This window comes from Microtus ochrogaster (assembly GCF_000317375.1).
Source record: "Microtus ochrogaster isolate Prairie Vole_2 chromosome 14 unlocalized genomic scaffold, MicOch1.0 chr14_random_1, whole genome shotgun sequence".
Classification (NCBI taxonomy): domain Eukaryota; kingdom Metazoa; phylum Chordata; class Mammalia; order Rodentia; family Cricetidae; genus Microtus; species Microtus ochrogaster.
Genome location: NW_004949096.1, coordinates 27214166 through 27232347, shown reverse-complemented (window position 1 = coordinate 27232347; position 18182 = coordinate 27214166). Strand labels below are relative to the sequence as shown.

The window sequence follows — 18182 nt, the reverse complement described above, 5'->3', positions numbered from 1 at the left end:
GATGGTGGGGTTCTCAGCTCCGTAGAAAGGCTGATGGTGGGGTTCTCAGCTCCGTAGAAAGGCTGATGGTGGGGTTTTCAGCTCCCTAGGAAGGCCAATGGTGGGGTCTCAGCTCCCTAGGAAGGCCAATGGTTGAGTTCTCAGCTCTTTCTTTTATAGGTCCTTCTAAGTGGGACACAGGGAGATGTGGGGGTTCATTCTTGAATACACACTGTCAACGACTGGCTGAAATCTCTAAGCCTGACAGACCTTAAAACTTATTCTTCAAAAGACAAGATCTCCTGAGTCAATTGGGAGTGTGAAGACCATGGGAGAGGGGAGAAGAGGGGGGAGAGGAAGCTAAGGGAGTGGAGAAATATATATAGCTCAATAAAAACAATTTTAAAAAAAGAAAAATTATGAAATGCAAAGCCCCTCCAATAAACATCCAGAAGTTCAATCTAAAAAACAAAATGACTTATTCTTCCTCTGGTAATCTTTTCGATGATTTTTGGAGAGACCCTCTCCCTTGTCTTGGGGCTCACTTGTTTGAAATCTCACAATGCCTCTGTTCAGGGGACCACCCACAGTTACTTCTTCAGCTCCATTACCAGTTTCTTCTCCGTGAAGCACTGGGCCCGTCACCCATCCCTCACCCATGAGTCCACTTTGGGTCCAGCAAATACACCGCTTGCTGCCCTAGCAAATTCTGAGGATGAACTCTCACCCCAGAGGACCACAACTGGCACTCAGAGGCAACCCATCTGGCACCTGCTGGGTTTCCCAGTCTCCTCTATTCCACATGAGTCTCCAGGTCAGAGAGTGCTGCTCACCTTCCCACGGGAAGGAAAGAACCCAGAACTCACTGTACAACTTTTCCAAATCAGCCATTTGACAAAATAATTCCCCCATGCGCTAACGACCACTAATGTGGGGACCTTTCTTGTATCATTTTCTTGGCAGACCCTATATTTGGTCTGTTGCATCAGCAGCAATAATCATGGATTCTTGCAATCTTCAGATGTAATGTCTTGTTTGTGTCGGCAAAGACTATAAAATAGAAGGTGGCCTATGTACTCTGAGGGAAGTAGGAATTCAGAAGGCCAGCTCACTCATTCATTCGTGTACCTGTTCTGCAAACTCCAAGTTCAAGGCTCACTGCTCCAGGGTCCTTGAGCTCATAGGGATTTCCCAGGTGTGACTTTACACCTGGGAACCAGTTTCTGACCACACACTCCATATATGAACAACAACACACTTCAGGAAAAGCCTTTTCTGAAGGAGAGAGGTGTGGGCTGGCCTTTGGAGACAGTTCAGACTCTGAGTACTTCACTATGGAGGTGGGAAGGGACTTGGAGTCTCTCTGGGTTCTTTGGATGGGAGGGGTAGGCCGTGCACACAGTTGGATGGAAGCGCTTCTGAGGAGCAGATCTGCTGCTGGATTGTACAGGGCCTTGGCTGTGCAAACTGGAGTTCAAGTTCTTGGCTCCCACTGGGCCAAGCTTTCTGGGACAGTAGCAAGGAATCTTAGGGAGAGCTTTGGTGGAGTCATGACCCTTGAGAACACGGAGAGACAGACACATTGCTGGGGTCCAGAACACGGAGAGATAGAGGTGTCGCTGGGGTCCAGAAAGTGTGCCATCTCTCCTCCACCTATTCTATCTCCCATCCTCAAGGCCTCCCCCCTGCACACCGTTAGCTCAGAGAACGACAGGAAATGTCTTCAAGTTCCTAGGAAGGACACGGTCTCTGTCTGAATCCTTGGCCTGGGCCAGGGAATTTGGCCTGAGATCTCCAAGCAAAGAGCTGACCTTTCTCTCTACAGGAAACTTCAATTGCCTCCCCAGTTATCCTCCGTGTGGATCCCAAGGGCTATTACTTATACTGGACATATCAGAGTAAGGTAAGAGTCTACCCAACATGGCCCTCAGCTCTAACTGAACCAGCGAACTCTGCTAGACCTCTGGTGGCATGGGGGGGCATGGATGTAGGGGAGAAGAGAGTGGCCTGGGAGAGAAGCTCCTGGGGCTCTCATGGGCAGGGGAGGGAAGCTGCAGCCACCTAGCTCCATGGCTGCCTGGGACCTACTCAGCTCTAAGTTAGTATACTAGCCCTGGAGAGAGTGGGGAAAGACTGGTTGCTGAGCTGAAAGACAATGATGTATGGGTAGCTCCAGGTCATATCAGAGCCCAGCACTCAGAGGACAGGCTCAGCGGCCACGCAGAACAACAGAAGAAGGCCTGGGGGATTCTAGGGTGGAAGATAGTGCAGGCTGCAGCTCTTATTCCAGAGAAGGACCGGGTCAAGTAGTAGAAGATCCCCAAAAGGGAGAGAAGCAGAGATCAGGAAGGGAGGGGAGGGTCCAGATAGTCTGGAGGTGCCTTGGCGTATAGAGAAGGCAGCAGCTAGGACCTGAAGGGGTGTAGAAGCTTTCGCCACTCTGGTCTTCATTCTCAACTTGATTTCTGTGTCCCCACCCTGCTTTGCTGGGAACTGCTGCCAGGAGATGGAGTTTCTGGATATCACGAGCATCCGGGACACTCGCTTTGGCAAGTTTGCCAAGATACCGAAGGTAAGTGTGCCCAGAAGCTGCTACCAGTCGCACAGAGCAAAGAATATGTCTCTCCTGGGGGTGGGGTGCCCATCTGTGGGACCAGGTGACTGGGTCCTGGGCTGCTGGGCAGCAAGGATTCTAGCTCAGGCCAAGGAAGAACGGTGTGGTGGCTGCTGCTCAGCTTGCCTGGGGACTGAGCATGAGAAGCGGGCACAGTGGAGATGGCAGGGATGGAGGAGGAGCCAATCCCTGTTCCTAACTATGCCACGCTGTCTGGGAAGTGTTTCTTCTACTCATTGCTCCTCACTGCTTGGTAACTGCTTTGCCTACATTTTCCTAAAGCTGGTAAGAAGATTGAAGCGATTAACAGTAGGAAGCAGGATTTCCTGAGTTAGGGAGCTAAGAATCTTTCCTCAAACAAAATTCCCAGAATTCCCAGGTCCCACTGTCTCAGCCAATCTCTTCTTATGGGCCTCCCCTTCCCATGGCAGTTGCTGGAGCCAGGGTCAGGGGGATACTGAGGCCTATGGTTCCCAGTTCCTAGGTTCCACGGCCATTCTGTCCCAGTGGCCTGCAGTTTAAGTGGCAGATGAGGAGATAAAGGAAAAGACCTGTTGGGGAAGACTGAGAGCTCACCTCTGACCCTTGCTGTGTCCTTGCTTTCCTCAGAGCCAGAAACTCAGGGAGGTCTTCAACATGGACTTCCCAGATAACCACTTCCTGCTGAAAGCCCTCACGGTGGTGTCGGGCCCTGACATGGTGGACCTCACCTTCCACAACTTTGTCTCTTACAAGGAGAACGTGGGCAAGGTGCACTGGCAACACATGGGTAGAGTGTTGGCACTCGGGACAGCCTGGCTCCTCTGTGAGAGTCACCGGCCTGGGCGGAGGGACTCAGAGGCACCTGTGCTCAGGAGTGTGACTTCTGGGCTGTGTGTTCTGCAGGACTGGGCCGAGGATATACTGACTCTCACCAAACACCCAATGACAGCCAATGCTCCCCGCAGCACTTTCCTGGACAAAATGTAAGTACCTGCCTGAGCCCAGGGGGTTGGCTTGCCGGCCCCCAGCCTGAGGGACTGCTGTCTCTCCCTCCAGCCTGGTGAAGCTTAAAATGCAGCTCAATCCGGAAGGAAAGATTCCCGTGAAGAAGTGAGTCTCTTGCGTTTTCAGCTGGCTGACGCCCAGCTCCCCAGGCCTTCCCTTCCTAGGCAAGACTTCTCTGCTGCCTGGGACTTTTCTTTGCCTCCTCAGTTTTTTCCAGATGTTTCCTGCTGACCGCAAACGCGTAGAAGCTGCCCTCAGTGCTTGTCACCTTGCAAAGGGCAAGGTGAGTAGTTCTCCACCCCCAGTCAATCTCCTAATTCTCGCTCCCACCAGAAAGCAACAACAACAATAACAACAAGGGCAGGGATAGTGATGGATAGGGAGAGCACCACTATCCCGTCCATCAATAGCTCCCAAAGCCAATTAACCCAGAACCTCTGGCTGCTGACACTAGGCATAAAGGTGGGAGCAGGGCAGGCGGGTGTAGTGCTGGGTTCAGAGCCGGAAGGCTGGCCTCCAGGAGTGCTAGAGGCAGGGCTGGGGACAGCAGCAGACACTGCAAGTCTTCTAGCCTTGGAATGGGAGTCAGATGCTCTCATCGTCCGGGGAGCGAGATGGGGTCAAGAAGGACAGGAGACAGACCTTGGGATCTGACAGTTCCAGGAAGGGACCAGCTCTGCAGGGTGTTGGGGGAGAGAGGAGCAGGGCCAAGGGAGGAAGCTGCCAGGGCACAGACCTCAGCTCAATTCAGAAACACATTTCCCACTTCTTTTTAATTAAGCAATTAATTTTTAATTACTAGTTAGAAGCAGGGTCACCCCATGAGATGTCTTATGTGATTTACCAAAAACAGCTCTCTGGGTAGATGCGGCCCATGGCCAAGGTTCAAACCTGGCTCTGGGAGTGGTGTTAGTCCTCAAGCCCTTGCCCACCTTGGCCAGTGCCCTTGTGTAATTACAACCCTCACCCCGTGAAACATTTCTCCCTGCAAGAATTTAGGGCAGTAGAAATGAGTGAAACTGAGACTCTAAGCATCTATCCTTATGAGCCACACGAGGAATACTCCCTTAGAGGTCCAGCTTCTACAGCACTGATGACCCCACACGTGACCAGTCACTCCGAAGGCAAGGCTGAGGCAGAGGAGAAGGTGGGCTGGACTCCTGAGGTGGTTCTTACAGTTTTTACCGCTTGCCTGAATCTAGTAACACCCATCTATCTTCTTTCCTGAGCCCCCAATCCTAGCTGTGTCCTTCTTGGTCTGCTTCCTGTGTGTCCTTATAGAGGCCACTGACAGCTTCGGAGGCGGAGCTGGGCTGCGGGAGACCCTCACCTCCCAGGCAAGGCTCATGTTGATTTTCCAGTGCGGTTTATTTTGTTTTCTGGAGAAACACAGTGAAAAGCACAGGGTCTGTGTGCACTACCCGCCTGCTTCCCTTTCTTATTTCTGCAGATTTTCCGTCTCTGGATATTTTATGTCAAGGGACTCATACAATCTGTGGTCTTTGATTGGCCTCTATCCACTCCGCACCGTGTTTTTAAGATCTGTCCACATGGTAGCATCAGCGCTTTTATATATATATTGCAGTATTATATTCCATGTTGACGGAGACTTGGTTTCTCTCCACTTTGGGGCTATTATTATAAATAATGCCTCTCTACACAATTTGTCATGATTTTGCTTTCAACCTTCTTGGATACACACATTCAGGTGAAATTGCTCCGTTATAGGGTGACTATCTTTACCATTTTAAGAAACTGAAAAACTTATCTAGAGTGGCTGCACCATTTTACTTTCTTACCGGCATTGAATAAGGGTTTTAATCTCCCCGCAGCCCACCAACACCGCTACTGTCCGCCTCTTGTTTATACTATCCTAATGGGAAAGACATGGTATCTCATTGTGATTTTAATTTGTATTTACTTAATAACCAGCGATGTGTGAACATCTTTTCGTGTACTTTTTGATTGTTTCCACATCTCCTTTGCAGACACATCATTTTAAATTTGTCGTCTACCTGTAATTTAAATATTTGTATGCAAGTGTGTTTATGGTGTATGCATGTGTGTATGCGCACGAGTTTGTACATGTGTGGAGGTTGAGGTCGATGTCAGGTGTCCTTGATCACTCTCCATCTTACTTTCTTTCTTTCTTTCTTTCTTTCTTTCTTTCTTTCTTTCTTTCTTTATTTATTTATTTATTTATTTATTTATTTATTTATTTAATTGATTTTTGAGACAGGGTTTCTCCGTAGCTTTTTGGTTCCTGTCCTGGAACTAGCTCTTGTAGACCAGGCTGGCCTCGAACTCACAGAGATCCGCCTGCCTCTGCCTCTCAAGTGCTGGGATTAAAGGCGTGCGCCACCACCGCCCGGCCATCTTACTTTTTAAAGTTTTATTCATTTTTCAAATTGTGTGTATATGTCTGTGTGAGGATATGTGCCCCGGAGTGCAGCTGCCCTCAGAGGTCAGAGGCACGAGAGCCCTGTAGAGCTGCAATTTCAGGCAGCTGTGAGCCATCTGATATGGGTGTCTGGAATCAAACTCAGGTCCTCGGGAAGGTCGCTATTGGCTCTTAACCACTTAGCCGCCTCTCCAATTTCCATCTTATTCTTTGAAAGGCATTCATTGGCCCTGGAACTTATGTTTGACTGGCTGGCCATCAGCTTCAGGGATCTGCCCATTCTCAACCCTGGGGCTACAGACCACACAGCACCGAGGCCAGTGTTTACGTGCTGCTGGGCATCTGAGTCAGGCCCCCATGCTAGCTCAGCAGGTACTTGAACAGTCAAGCCATCCCCTCACCCTTTGGGTTGTCTTCTGGTTGTTGAATTGTCACTTAACAGACAATCAGTTTGTAAATATTTTATCTCATTCTGTGGATTATCTGTCCCCTCTTTTCCTCCCAATCTCCCTCCCCTCTTTCCTTTCTTAGCTCAGGCTAGCCTTCAGTTTCTTGATGATATCCTTATAAGCGTACATATTTCAAATTTCGAAGAAGTCAATTTTTATCACTCTGTGGTCGTCTCTTGGTTTTCCCAATTACTTGTGTTTTGTTTGTTTGTGTGTGTGTGGTTTATGTATGTGTGGTGTGTGTGTATGTGTGGTGTGTGTGCATCTGTGTGTATGCATATGTGTGTATGTATGTGCATGTGTGTGGTGTGTATGTGTGTATGTGTGTGGTGTGTATATATGTGTGGTGTGTATGTATATGTGTATGTGTGTGGTGTGTGTGCTTATGTATATATTTATATGTGTATGTATGTGTGGTGTGTGTGTGTGTGTGTGTGTGTGTGTGCTGGGTCTCATGCATATTAGGCAAATACTCTGCTACTGTTGAATTGTTTTATTTCTCCCTCCAGCTCTGTCAGGTTTTTCTTTTCATATTTCAGGGCTCTGCTATCAGGTGCACATTTGTTTATGTCCAAACAGTTTCTTCAGATAATTTGTCCTTCATTTAGGAAGGGAAAAAGAAAAGAAAGCCTGGTGCTCGGACAGGAAGGCAGCGCGTCCTTTGCTTAGGACATTTTATCCTCTTTAGTTCCAATCCCGTTCCAGCTACAGAACTAGCTAGCCACTATCCAAAGTCATCGCCAAAGCAAGCCAGCTAGCTGGTACTGGCGCCAGACGGGAAGCCCCTTGAGATGTGTGTGCCCTTGCGATTGCTGCCTGTGTATCTTGAGGACTCTCTCTGACCAGGCCACCTTTCCCAGAGCTGGGGGTAGGTTGTGGTGAGTCTTAGCTCTGAGCAGCTGAGATAAAGGATAACAAGGTGATGGTTCTTCCAGAATGACGCTATCAATCCTGAGGACTTCCCAGAGTCTGTATACAAGAGCTTTCTCATGAGTCTCTGTCCTCGGCCAGAAATTGACGAGATCTTCACTTCTTAGTGAGTTCCTTGGGCTGGGCATGGAGCGGTGTTAAGGAAGGCAGTTCCTCCCTTCAAGAGAAGAACCTCTAAGTCCAGAGACAACATCTGTGCCCCTCTCCCGGCCTGCAGCCACGCTAAAGCTAAACCCTACATGACCAAGGAGCACCTGACTAAATTCATCAACCAGAAGCAGCGAGACTCTCGCCTCAACTCCTTGCTCTTCCCACTGGCCCGGCCTGAGCAGGTGCAGGCCCTCATCGACAAGTACGAGCCCAGCGGCATCAATGTGCAGAGGGGTGAGGACCGAGGAACCCCTACTTCCTGTAGTCTCATCCCGTCCTGGGAGCCGAGCTGCAGCCATGACTGCTTGCTGTCCACTGTCTCACAGGCCAGCTGTCGCCAGAGGGCATGGTCTGGTTTCTCTGTGGCCCAGAGAACAGTATGCTGGACCACAATGCACTGCTGCTCCACCAGGACATGACACAGCCCCTGAATCACTACTTTATCAACTCCTCCCACAACACCTACCTGACAGGTGGGTCCTAGGCTCTGGATTCTCCACAGATGCTTGCTCGTGGGACAGACTGTGAGGTTGTGAGGGGACTAGCCTGGCTGGGAGTGACATCCTCGCCCCTCCTCTCCACCCACTCAGCTGGCCAGTTTTCAGGCCTCTCCTCGGCTGAGATGTACCGCCAGGTGCTGCTGTCTGGCTGCCGCTGTGTAGAATTAGACTGTTGGAAGGGAAAGCCCCCCGATGAGGAGCCCATCATCACCCATGGCTTTACCATGACCACAGATATCTTGTTCAAGGTGGGTCTTGGGATATGGAGAGTGATTGCAGTGGAAGGGGCCGAGGAGAAGCCTTCTGAAGTTAGGGGAGTGAAGCCGAGGGCAGGGACTCTCTCTGGAAGGCCTCAAGCTGCTTTGAGGCTACAGTGGCTACCTAGTTTCACGCCTTTGCTGAAACTGAGGGAGGCACTATGGGGAGGGGCAGCACAGGGAGGGACACCCTCTTTACAGAGTTTCTTTTCCCCCCAGGAAGCAATCGAAGCCATCGCAGAGAGTGCCTTTAAGACCTCCCCCTATCCTGTCATCTTGTCATTTGAAAACCACGTGGACTCGTGCGTACCCAGGCCACATCAGCCTCATTGTCCATCTGCACCGCAGCCTCTTGCCCGAACCCCATCCACACTGTCCCGGGCTCTTTGGTCTCAATACAGCCTCCTTTAGGACTTCAGCTTCTCCTTCCTGTGTCCCTCCCTCCCCTGCTTCCTGGGCCCCTGATCTGAGCCATCAGGGCACAAATGATGGGCAAGAGAATTGACACTAAGCAACTAACCCCTGCCTTTACTTTTGCTCACTGCTACCAGACCCCGCCAACAGGCTAAGATGGCAGAGTACTGCAGGACCATGTTTGGAGACACCCTACTCACGGAACCCCTGGAAAAATTTCCTGTGAGTGCAGTCTTGAGAGGGGGGCATCTGAACCTGGGGAAAGTGGAACCTGGTCAGGAGGGGAGAGACACTTGAATTTCTTTGGTTGGATTGTGAGTCTGGGCTCCTGTCACCTACCATGTGTCAGAGAGTATGCTAGAATTAAGGGTCTCCTAGTGCTGGCATTTATCAAGAAGAAGTGCCCGAGGCAGGAAAATCTCAAGTTTCATGCCATTTGGGGCTGCATAGTGAGACCCTACATAAAACAAACAAACAAACAAAAACCAAACAAGACAAAATAAAACAAAGCCGAACTCTCCCGTCGCTGCCCAGGTTTCTGACCCTCTTTCACGAGGAGATGGACAGCATCCAGGCCAATTACAGCCAGCGGTTGCTATGGGAAACTGTGCTCCAGAGTTAGGGGATCAGGGAAGACTTCCTGGAGGGATGTGATGGTTAAGGCGAAATCTGGAAGCTGACAAAGGCTCAGTGAGCATGGGGAAAGCACATTCTAGTCAGAAGGAACGGGTAAAAGAGACATGACTGCCAAGGACCGGGTCATTTTGGTCAAGTGGGAATTCAGGACCCGAGAATGGTGGTCCAGAGGGACACAGTTTGGAGTAGTGAATACACACCACAAAAGAGGCAATGGTGCCCACCCTTTCCCCTTTCCACAGCTGAAACCTGGCATCCCTCTGCCCAGCCCTGAGGACCTCCGGGGCAAGATTCTCATTAAGAATAAGAAGAACCAGTTTTCTGGTCCCGCATCCCCCAGCTCCCCTGATGAGCAGAAGCCTAGTGGGGAGGCTGAGGGTAACAGTCCCTCTAGTGTCCCCATAGAGGACGACACAGGTGCGTGAGTTACAAGGATGGGGTGGGGTTTGGGGAGAGTCAGCGCTAACAGAACTGTGTGTGGCAGTGTGGACCGGTGAGGACCGGACTGAGGCAGAGGAGGAGGTGGACGAGGAGGAAGAGGAAGAGTCAGGAAGCCTGGATGAAGAAGAGATAAAGAAGATGCAGTCTGATGAGGTGTGTGGGGACAGTCACTCTGCCATCTGCACTGTGATGCTCTCCAGTGGGCATGGACTGCAGTCTGGGTGCCACCACTCAGAGTCACGCCCCCACTTGATCTCTAGGGCACAGCAGGCTTGGAGGTGACAGCTTACGAGGAAATGTCCAGCCTGGTCAATTACATCCAGCCCACCAAGTTCATCTCCTTTGAGTTCTCTTCACGTACGTTATGTTAGTACAGGAAAATGGGGGAGAGAGAGCAGGCTGGGATCAGGCAAGGGCTGCCCTCATTCAAGAGTAGCCTGGTGAGTGGGAGGAAAGGAAGGGGGACCTGCCCCCTCCTTGCACTAAGGTCCTTGTCTATAAAAACTCAGTGGAGGAGTCAGACAAAGGGCTTGTTTAAGTGGCAATGGCTCCCAGCATTGGACTGAAGAACTTGGCAGCAGATGGAATGTTCTGGAGTGTGTCAGTGACAGGCAGGTCATTATGACAGGCCACCTTAGCCAGGCCTGTCTGGGGCTTCTGGAGTTTTCTAAAGTTTTGCAGTTCCCAGGCCTAACTTAAACCAAATGCTGCCCCAAGTCTAGGAGCCCCAGTACTGGAGGTAAGAGTTCTTGGGAGGGCATACCTTTAATCCTAGCACTGGGGAGACAGAGGCAGGTGGATCTCTGAATCAGAAACTACATATTGAGTTTCAGAACAGCTGGGACTCTACATAGAGAAACCCTGCCTGGGGGGGGAGGGGGAGACAGAGACACAGAGAGAGAGAGACAGAGAGAGAGAGAGACAGAGAGAGAGAGAACAGCCTAATGTGGACCTCCCCTCCTCCCTGGAATAGAGAAGAACAGAAGTTATGTCATCTCTTCCTTCACGGAGCTCAAGGCCTATGAGCTGCTCTCCAAGGCCTCGATGCAGTTTGTGGAGTATCCTTGAGGCTTCACCAGCCAGGGTCCCTGGTGGGATGGGGCTTGCGGGGCGGGCCTGGGGTCCTGCTGGTGCAAGTGGCCTTGGCCAGATCCTATACTCAGCAACAGCTACAATAAACGCCAGATGAGCCGAGTGTACCCCAAGGGCACACGCATGGACTCTTCCAACTACATGCCCCAGATGTTCTGGAATGCTGGGTGCCAGATGGTTGCCCTCAATTTCCAAACAATGGGTAAGAGCCCTCCTAGACTCAGAGAACCCTCCCCAGGCCCTGCCTAGCCCATTTTTATCCCTTCCCTGGGGGATCTTTGCCGCATACTGGGTATGGTGTCTGGGTAGGCTCTGGGAGCTTGCTGCGGTATGCGAGCATTTTGGGGAGGGGAGCATTCCCTCATGCCTGGTCAGCTGTTCATCTATCAGAACATACACAAGCCACCAAGGCTGGCATGGGTTATAGCTGCTCTTTTTTTGGCTGTGTTTCTGAAAACACCTGTGCCAGCTATCCCAGGTCCACTGCAAGTTTGTAGCCCAGTCATGGCATTGCTCCTTGCTGACTTTAGGCTGAGGACTCCCTTCCTGAGAGGCTAGATACCCCCAAGGACCTGGGATGGGACATGAGAAAGTCTCACCCTCATGATCTACCCAAATGTCCCCAATTCCCAAGGCAAGCAAGGCTTGAAAGCATTGGAAAGAGCCTAAGAGTGGATCCAGGCTCCACCCTCCTCACTGTGCCCTCTCATACCCCCAGACCTGCCAATGCAGCAGAACATGGCACTGTTTGAGTTCAACGGGCAGAGTGGATACCTCCTGAAGCATGAGTTCATGCGCAGGCTGGACAAGCAGTTCAACCCCTTCTCAGTGGACCGCATTGATGTGGTGGTAGCCACCACCCTTTCCATTACGGCAAGTCCCAGGGCTGACCAGCGGCTGGGAGGGCTGGGCTCTGGAGAAGGAAAGCCTAGAAGCCCACCCCTCTGTCCCAACCCCCTTCCCTGATATCCTGAAGACTTCAGCCCCAGCCAGTTCCTGCAGTAGCAAGTTGCCTTGGAAACTGCCTCCTCCTCAACACTGGAGTCTGCCTCTTGGTCCCCATGGAAACCAAGGGAAGGGCTGAGGCTCCAGTGGGGGAGGGGAGAGGGACTGGTCCATGCTGGGCAGCAGGAGCCCAGGCTCCAAACCAGGGGGAAAATGTTCCATTGCTCCCTTCTTGTCTGAGGTGGCCCACCTCTCCCCTGAGTGCCAGAAGCACCCTTAAAGCAGGTCCTTAAAGCTTGGCTGTCAGTCTTGAGTCACACAGCTTCTATTTGATGGCCAGGGCTGAAAGGGGACTTTCTTAATACCCACAATAGGTACTTAGTCCTATGGAGACAAAGGCCTGTCTTTGTATTAGGAACCAACCTAAGAGGGGTACCTAATGCTGGCCTCCCCTGGGTCCTCACCCTTAGGTGATCTCTGGGCAGTTCCTGTCAGAGCGCAGTGTTCGTACCTATGTGGAAGTGGAAATATTTGGCCTCCCAGGGGACCCCAAGAGGCGCTATCGCACCAAGCTGTCACCTACTACTAACTCCATCAATCCTGTCTGGAAAGAGGAGCCCTTTGTCTTTGAGAAGGTGCTGGGGAAGGGGTTGGCATTGGAGCTTGTCCCTAGTTCTCGTCCTTTGCTTACAGATAAGAGGAAACAATGGGAGAGGGGCTCCTGACCCACCATTTCCTCTCTCTGTCCCTCTATGGCTTTCTGACTTTCAGATGTCCCAAACTCAAGTTCATGTGTGTGTGTGTGTGTGTGTGTGTGTGTGTGTGTGCACGTGTGCATGCGCGCGCATGCATGCACGAGGCCGCATGTCTGCTGGGGGGAGAGTGTGTACTCATTAGGATTAGGGATGGAAACATGAACTCCCTACCCAGTGTAAGGGGATAGTGAGGTTCTTTTGTCTGCTTGGACACTGATTGGCAAAGCTGCCAAGGGCTATTTGCATGGGGCTCACTGTCCTGGGCTGCATATCGAGCCCTTTTCCCTGTGTGAGCCTGGCACAAACTGTAAGATGCCTGTATTGTATATGCCATAGGGCATGGCTTCCGCTTATCCTCACCGTTCTGGTAAAGCTGCCAGGTTCTCATCCTGGCACAGAGACTTCTGGAGACAGCAGTGAAGGGAAGCTAGGCTCCCCTGTGTCCACTCCTCAGCCTCTCCTGTCATAAATTACTTTTAGATCTTGCTGCCTGAACTGGCCTCCCTTAGGATAGCTGTGATGGAAGAAGGGAACAGATTTCTTGGACACCGAATCATCCCTATCAATGCCTTGCGTTCTGGTAAGGAATGGACCTCTTAACGACCTGCCGAGACTCTGAGACGAGACCAGTGTCCTGTTTAGAGGTTGGGGCTGGGGGGGGGGGCTTTAGGCAAGGTCTCTGTGGCCTCACCATCTTGTCTAAGGAGTGGGACAGGAATACTTTCTCCAGGAACCTGACCCGTGGGAACTCTGCCCACCTAACAGAATGCCCAAGCTTTTTTGGAGCCACTGTTACAGATTCCTGAGCAGCTGGCATCCACAGGCACTTAGAATGTGTGAGAGGAGCTGAGGAGGTGGCTCAGCGGGTAGAGGCACTTGCTGCTGAGCCTGAGTTTGACCCTGGGCCCCACACGGTGAAAGGAGAGAGCCAGTTCCCACAAGCTGTCCTCTGACTTCTGCACGCGCCTGTGCTTGCGTGCGCGCACACGGTAAATACATTAATAAAAACGTGTGAGGAGCTTACAACACATTCTCATAATAAACACACGAGGCAGATGGATGAGAACCCAGAGAGTTAGTTTAACCTGCCCAAAGTCACACCGTAGGGAAGCATCGCCTTAGGCTTAGAACCCTGGTAGTTGACTCTAAAGCCAGACATCCTAAGTACTGTTTGTGTGCAGTCCTGGGCAGATTTACGGCTGCCATCCCCCTCGTCCTGTTCAATAGGATACCACCACTTGTGCCTGCGCAGTGAGAGCAACATGCCCCTTACCATGCCTGCCCTCTTTGTCTTCCTGGAGATGAAGGACTATGTACCTGACACGTGGGCAGGTAGGAGACCTGTGGCATTCCAGGGGCCCCACACAGTCCATTCGCTCTCCCTTTATTAAGCCAGTATCTCATGGGGAACAAGAAAGCGTGGTAGGCACACTGAGACAATGGGGATGTTCTATCGGGAACTCACCAAGGCCAGCTGGCCTGGGTCTGAAAAAGCATGGGATAAAACAGGACTTGCTGAACATAGTGGACAATGAGGACTACTGAGAACTCAAGAACAATGGCAATGGGTTTTTGATCCTACTGCACGTACTGGCTTTGGGGGAGCCTAGGCAGTTTGGATGCTCACCTTACTAGACCTGGATGGAGGTGGGTGGTCCTTGGACTTCCCACAGGTCAGGGAACCCTGATTGCTCTTCAGGCTGATGAGGGAGGGGGATTTGACTGGGGGAGAGGGAGGGAAATGGGAGGCGGTGGTGGGGAGGAGGCAGAAATCTTTAATAAATAAATAAATTAAAAAAAATAAAGATGTACATTTTTTAAAAAAAGCGTGGTAGGCGGATCTTTCCAGGTCCAGCTTCATATGTACCAGGCTGGTTGTGCCCTGTGCTTCCCAGATCTGACTGTGGCTCTCGCCAACCCCATCAAGTACTTCAATGCCCATGATAAGAAGTCTATGAAGCTCAAGGAGGTGACAGGAAGTCTGCCTGAGGTCTGTGTTACCTAGACTACTGCCAAAAGCCTCCACCGAGCTGTGGGATGAGTGGGGAGGGGTTAGTGGGGAGGGGCAGCATCCCCTGCTCAGGAAGAGGGGTGTTAGAGCCGCCTTTCTAACAGGCTGTCCTCCCGCGAAAGCCCTCCACAGAGCTGAGGGATGCGTGGGGAGGGGCAGCGTCCCCTGCTCAGGGAGAGGGGTGTTAGAGTCGCCTTTCTGACAGGCTGTCTTCACCCAGAAGCCCTTCTCATCCGTGATTCCTGTTGCCAGACAGTCCAATGGGGCTTCAGTCCCGGCCGGCAATGGGTCGACAGGTAGGTAGTTCCGGGTCCACCTGCCTGGTGGATCGCTCTCCACCTCTCCCACCGCACTTATAGTCCCCCAGGGACTAACGTTTTCATCTGGGGAGGGAAGATCCAGGTCTGGAGCCTCAGCACTAGAAAGGGGTAGTTGCAGAGGGTGCAAACTGCAACCCTGCAGGAACCAAAGGAGGTGCCTTATCCAAGGCACCTGACAGTCGGGTCCTGCACTCTTACAGCACCTGGGGCCAAGGCCAAGGAGGAAGCTACCAAAGAAGTGGCAGGTAAGGCCGGCTGAGCTCTGTGATCTTGGGATAGGATCTGGGAGGTGGGCCTGGAACCTTGCAGGTGGGGCAGCAGGGCAGGGAGGAAGCTCTGGGCAGCTTGACGCCATAGCTATGTATTTTTCAGAGCCACAGACAGCCAGCTTGGAGGAGCTGCAGGAACTAAAGGGCGTGGTGAAGTTGCAGCGGAGACATGAGAAGGAGCTTCGAGAGTTGGAGCGGCGTGGAGCCCGGCGCTGGGAGGAGCTGCTGCAGCGTGGCACCGCACAGCTGGCAGAACTCGGTGCTCCAGGAGCTGCCTGCAAGATCCGCCAGGGGAAGGGTTCCCGCAAGAAGAGGTAAAGGATTCAACGGTGTTCTAACTCCGCCCCCCCCCCCCTCGAGTACTGGCTCCTGGCTCAGGGCCTGTTCCCACGTGTTTTTCACAGGATCCAGCCTTGTGAGGAGACTGTCGTGGTGGCGCCTAGCGAGCTTCCCGAGGCTGCGGACCCGCGCGTTCAGGAACTGAAGGACAGGCTGGAGCAGGAGCTGCAGCAGCAGGGCGAGGAGCAGTACCGCTCTGTCCTCAAGCGCAAGGAGCAGCACGTGACCGAGGTGTGGGCCACGGGGCGGCAGCAGAAGCAACCGACCCCACCCCTTCTGCACTGTCAAAGGCTTCTCACTAAACCCGTCCTTCCTCCTTCGCAGCAAATCGCCAAGATGATGGAGCTGGCCAGAGAGAAACAGGCTGCTGAACTCAAGACCTTCAAGGAGACCTCAGAACTGTGAGACTGCCTACAATGTCCGCCTGTTCCTCCCTCCTGGCAAAGGCCGCAGCTCACAGAATATCTCCTTCTCTCGGTCTCTCTGCAGTGACACCAAAGAGATGAAGAAAAGACTGGAGGCCAAGAGGCTGGAACGGATCCAGGCCATGACCAAAGTCACCACAGACAAGGTGGCGCAAGAGAGGTAAACCCTGAAGGAGAGGCCCAGCTGAGCAGATCCTCCTCCAGCTGGAAGGGGGTCTCCCTACAAGGGATCCTAACTTGCTTCCCACAGATCTGCCTCTCTCTTGGCCCTTAACAAGTTGGTGGGTCCCCCTGCTGTATCTCTGAGTCTCCCTTGAGCAAAACACAGATGCCAACGCTACTTAAGCTGAGAGAGCAATGGAAGGGAAACCGTGGGCAAAGAGGGGAGATGACACCTGGGGACAGCAGCCTGTCCACTTAGGTGTCTGTGCTCCTGCCTGTGTGCACTCTGGAGGCCTTTAAGTCAGTGTGTTTTAGGGAGGAAGTAGGTAGGCCCCAGGGGTCCCAGTACCACCCCCTCCATCTCTGCTTGTTGCTCCTTCGAGAATCGAGTTCTTATTTGTCGAACCCTTAGGACTCTGCCCCTCCCCCCAGGAGGGTCACTATATAAAACTCCAATTATATCAACAGGCTCAAGAGAGAGATTAACAGCTCCCACATCCAGGAAGTGGTGCAGACTATCAAGCAGGTATGTAGGGCTGTATCCTTCCCAGATACTCTCCGCATAGGTGTGTGTGGCTATGTGGTGTCCTTCCTTGGAGCCCTTATGGCTTGTTGTCCAGAAGCGTCCATGCTAGGAATGGGAGGAAGTCCTCTGAGGTCCTGGCCTGTATATACAGGCTGGGGTGCCAGTCTGAAGGGAACTGTCTGGAAAACATGAGTTAGCTAGTCATGGAAGAATGAGATTGGATGGGGTAGGTGAGGAAGGCTTCCTGGGGTGCTGTGGAATGGAAAGAGGAAGGACAGCTCTGTTAGAAGGGACCTCATGCTCCTTCCCTGGGCATCGCTGACCATAGGAACAGGCCTTGTACCTCCTGTGGCTTGACCTTGTGTCCGGCATGGTGTATGCCAAGTGCCTCCTGTGATTGTCGCATGTAATCCTTCACAGTGCCTGGAGCCAAATACTATTACCTCATTTTACAAATTGAAAAAAAAAAAAAAACCTGCCCAGAGGTTAAGGAATTTGGAATTTGTCCCAAGTCTCACTGCTGGCTAGCTGAGATTAGAACTGGCTTCCAACCTAGCCTTTAACCCCTACCCAGATGACAGAGACCCTGGAGAGACACCAGGAAAAGCTGGAAGGGAAGCAGACAGCCTGCCTGCAGAAGATCCGGGAGCTGGAAAAGCAGGTGAGAAGGAGCCCTGTCCTGGCCCCAGTGGAACCCAATGAGCTCTAGGGTAGGATGGGGCCCAACCCCAGTGGCTCTGGGCAGGAGGTGAGGGAAGGGAACCGTCACATCTGACCAGTGGGTCACAGGCAGGTTCTCATGGTGTCCCAGGGCCCTTTCAAATGAGATATCTGTATGGGTTTCTTTGCTTGATCTTTATCCTGGGAGGTTCTCTGATGGGCTTCACTACTCCCAACTGCTCCAGTCTCTCAGGAGCTCTGAGTAGACTAAGCATCTTAGTACTCCATAGGGTTGGGGGTGGGGTGGGCAGGACCCCTTCCTGACCTAAGTAGTGGCCCCTACTGTTTCTTCAGTTCCAGGAGAAGGCGCTGGCCGAGTACGAGGCCAGGATGAAGAGCCTGGAGACTGAAGTAAAGGAATCAGTGAGGGCCTGCTTCAAGGCCTGCTTCCCCTCTGAAACAGAGGACCAGCCTGAGAGGGCCTGTGAGGCCTCCAAGGAGTTGTGTCCACAGGAACCACTCACGAACAAAGCAGACACCCAGGAGAGCCGCCTCTGATGCCACCACCTCACTCAGACATTTTAGCAAGGATGTCCACACCCTTCTCTGAAACATGGTTCTATTCCCTTGAAGAAAAGGACCCTAATTAATACTCAGGGGCCATGGGAGCCTGTGGCTCCCTTGGATGCTGTAGCCCCCTTCTCATCCAGATGAAGGCAGGAAGAACAGACCACCAGGACAAAGAGCCCACTTGGAAGCAAAGTCTTTTTCTAAGGTGGCTTCTTCTGTCCATCCCACCCATAGTGCTATGTACCCATTGAAGGCCAAGAAGCCTGGGCCAAGAGAGAAAAAATTGGATCTGGTCTCCCCTCTGCCTTTCCTAGTGTGCCGCCAATCACTCCCCACTCATTTTCCTTTCC

General features: G+C 52.1%; 1 protein-coding gene across 1 annotated transcript in view; it reads left to right on the top strand.

The window, feature by feature from the left end:
• Plcb2 (phospholipase C beta 2) overlaps positions 1-18124 on the top strand; it is a 20291-nt gene extending 2167 nt beyond the window's left edge. The window contains exons 2-32 of the mRNA XM_005364249.2: positions 1805-1882; positions 2483-2551; positions 3203-3343; positions 3479-3558; positions 3632-3685; positions 3788-3863; positions 7366-7466; positions 7578-7744; positions 7837-7983; positions 8101-8258; positions 8487-8569; positions 8819-8903; positions 9560-9734; positions 9802-9911; positions 10019-10115; positions 10732-10816; positions 10928-11052; positions 11569-11723; positions 12266-12430; positions 13031-13130; positions 13778-13882; positions 14446-14540; positions 14782-14857; positions 15082-15126; positions 15254-15464; positions 15555-15720; positions 15814-15890; positions 15979-16074; positions 16545-16602; positions 17177-17263; positions 17617-18124. Of these exons, the coding sequence (XP_005364306.1) occupies positions 1805-1882; positions 2483-2551; positions 3203-3343; positions 3479-3558; positions 3632-3685; positions 3788-3863; positions 7366-7466; positions 7578-7744; positions 7837-7983; positions 8101-8258; positions 8487-8569; positions 8819-8903; positions 9560-9734; positions 9802-9911; positions 10019-10115; positions 10732-10816; positions 10928-11052; positions 11569-11723; positions 12266-12430; positions 13031-13130; positions 13778-13882; positions 14446-14540; positions 14782-14857; positions 15082-15126; positions 15254-15464; positions 15555-15720; positions 15814-15890; positions 15979-16074; positions 16545-16602; positions 17177-17263; positions 17617-17820 (3471 nt within the window). The 3' untranslated portion in view covers positions 17821-18124. The remainder of the gene's footprint in view (positions 1-1804; positions 1883-2482; positions 2552-3202; positions 3344-3478; positions 3559-3631; positions 3686-3787; positions 3864-7365; positions 7467-7577; positions 7745-7836; positions 7984-8100; positions 8259-8486; positions 8570-8818; positions 8904-9559; positions 9735-9801; positions 9912-10018; positions 10116-10731; positions 10817-10927; positions 11053-11568; positions 11724-12265; positions 12431-13030; positions 13131-13777; positions 13883-14445; positions 14541-14781; positions 14858-15081; positions 15127-15253; positions 15465-15554; positions 15721-15813; positions 15891-15978; positions 16075-16544; positions 16603-17176; positions 17264-17616) is intronic.
• The last annotated feature ends 58 nt before the right edge of the window (positions 18125-18182 follow it).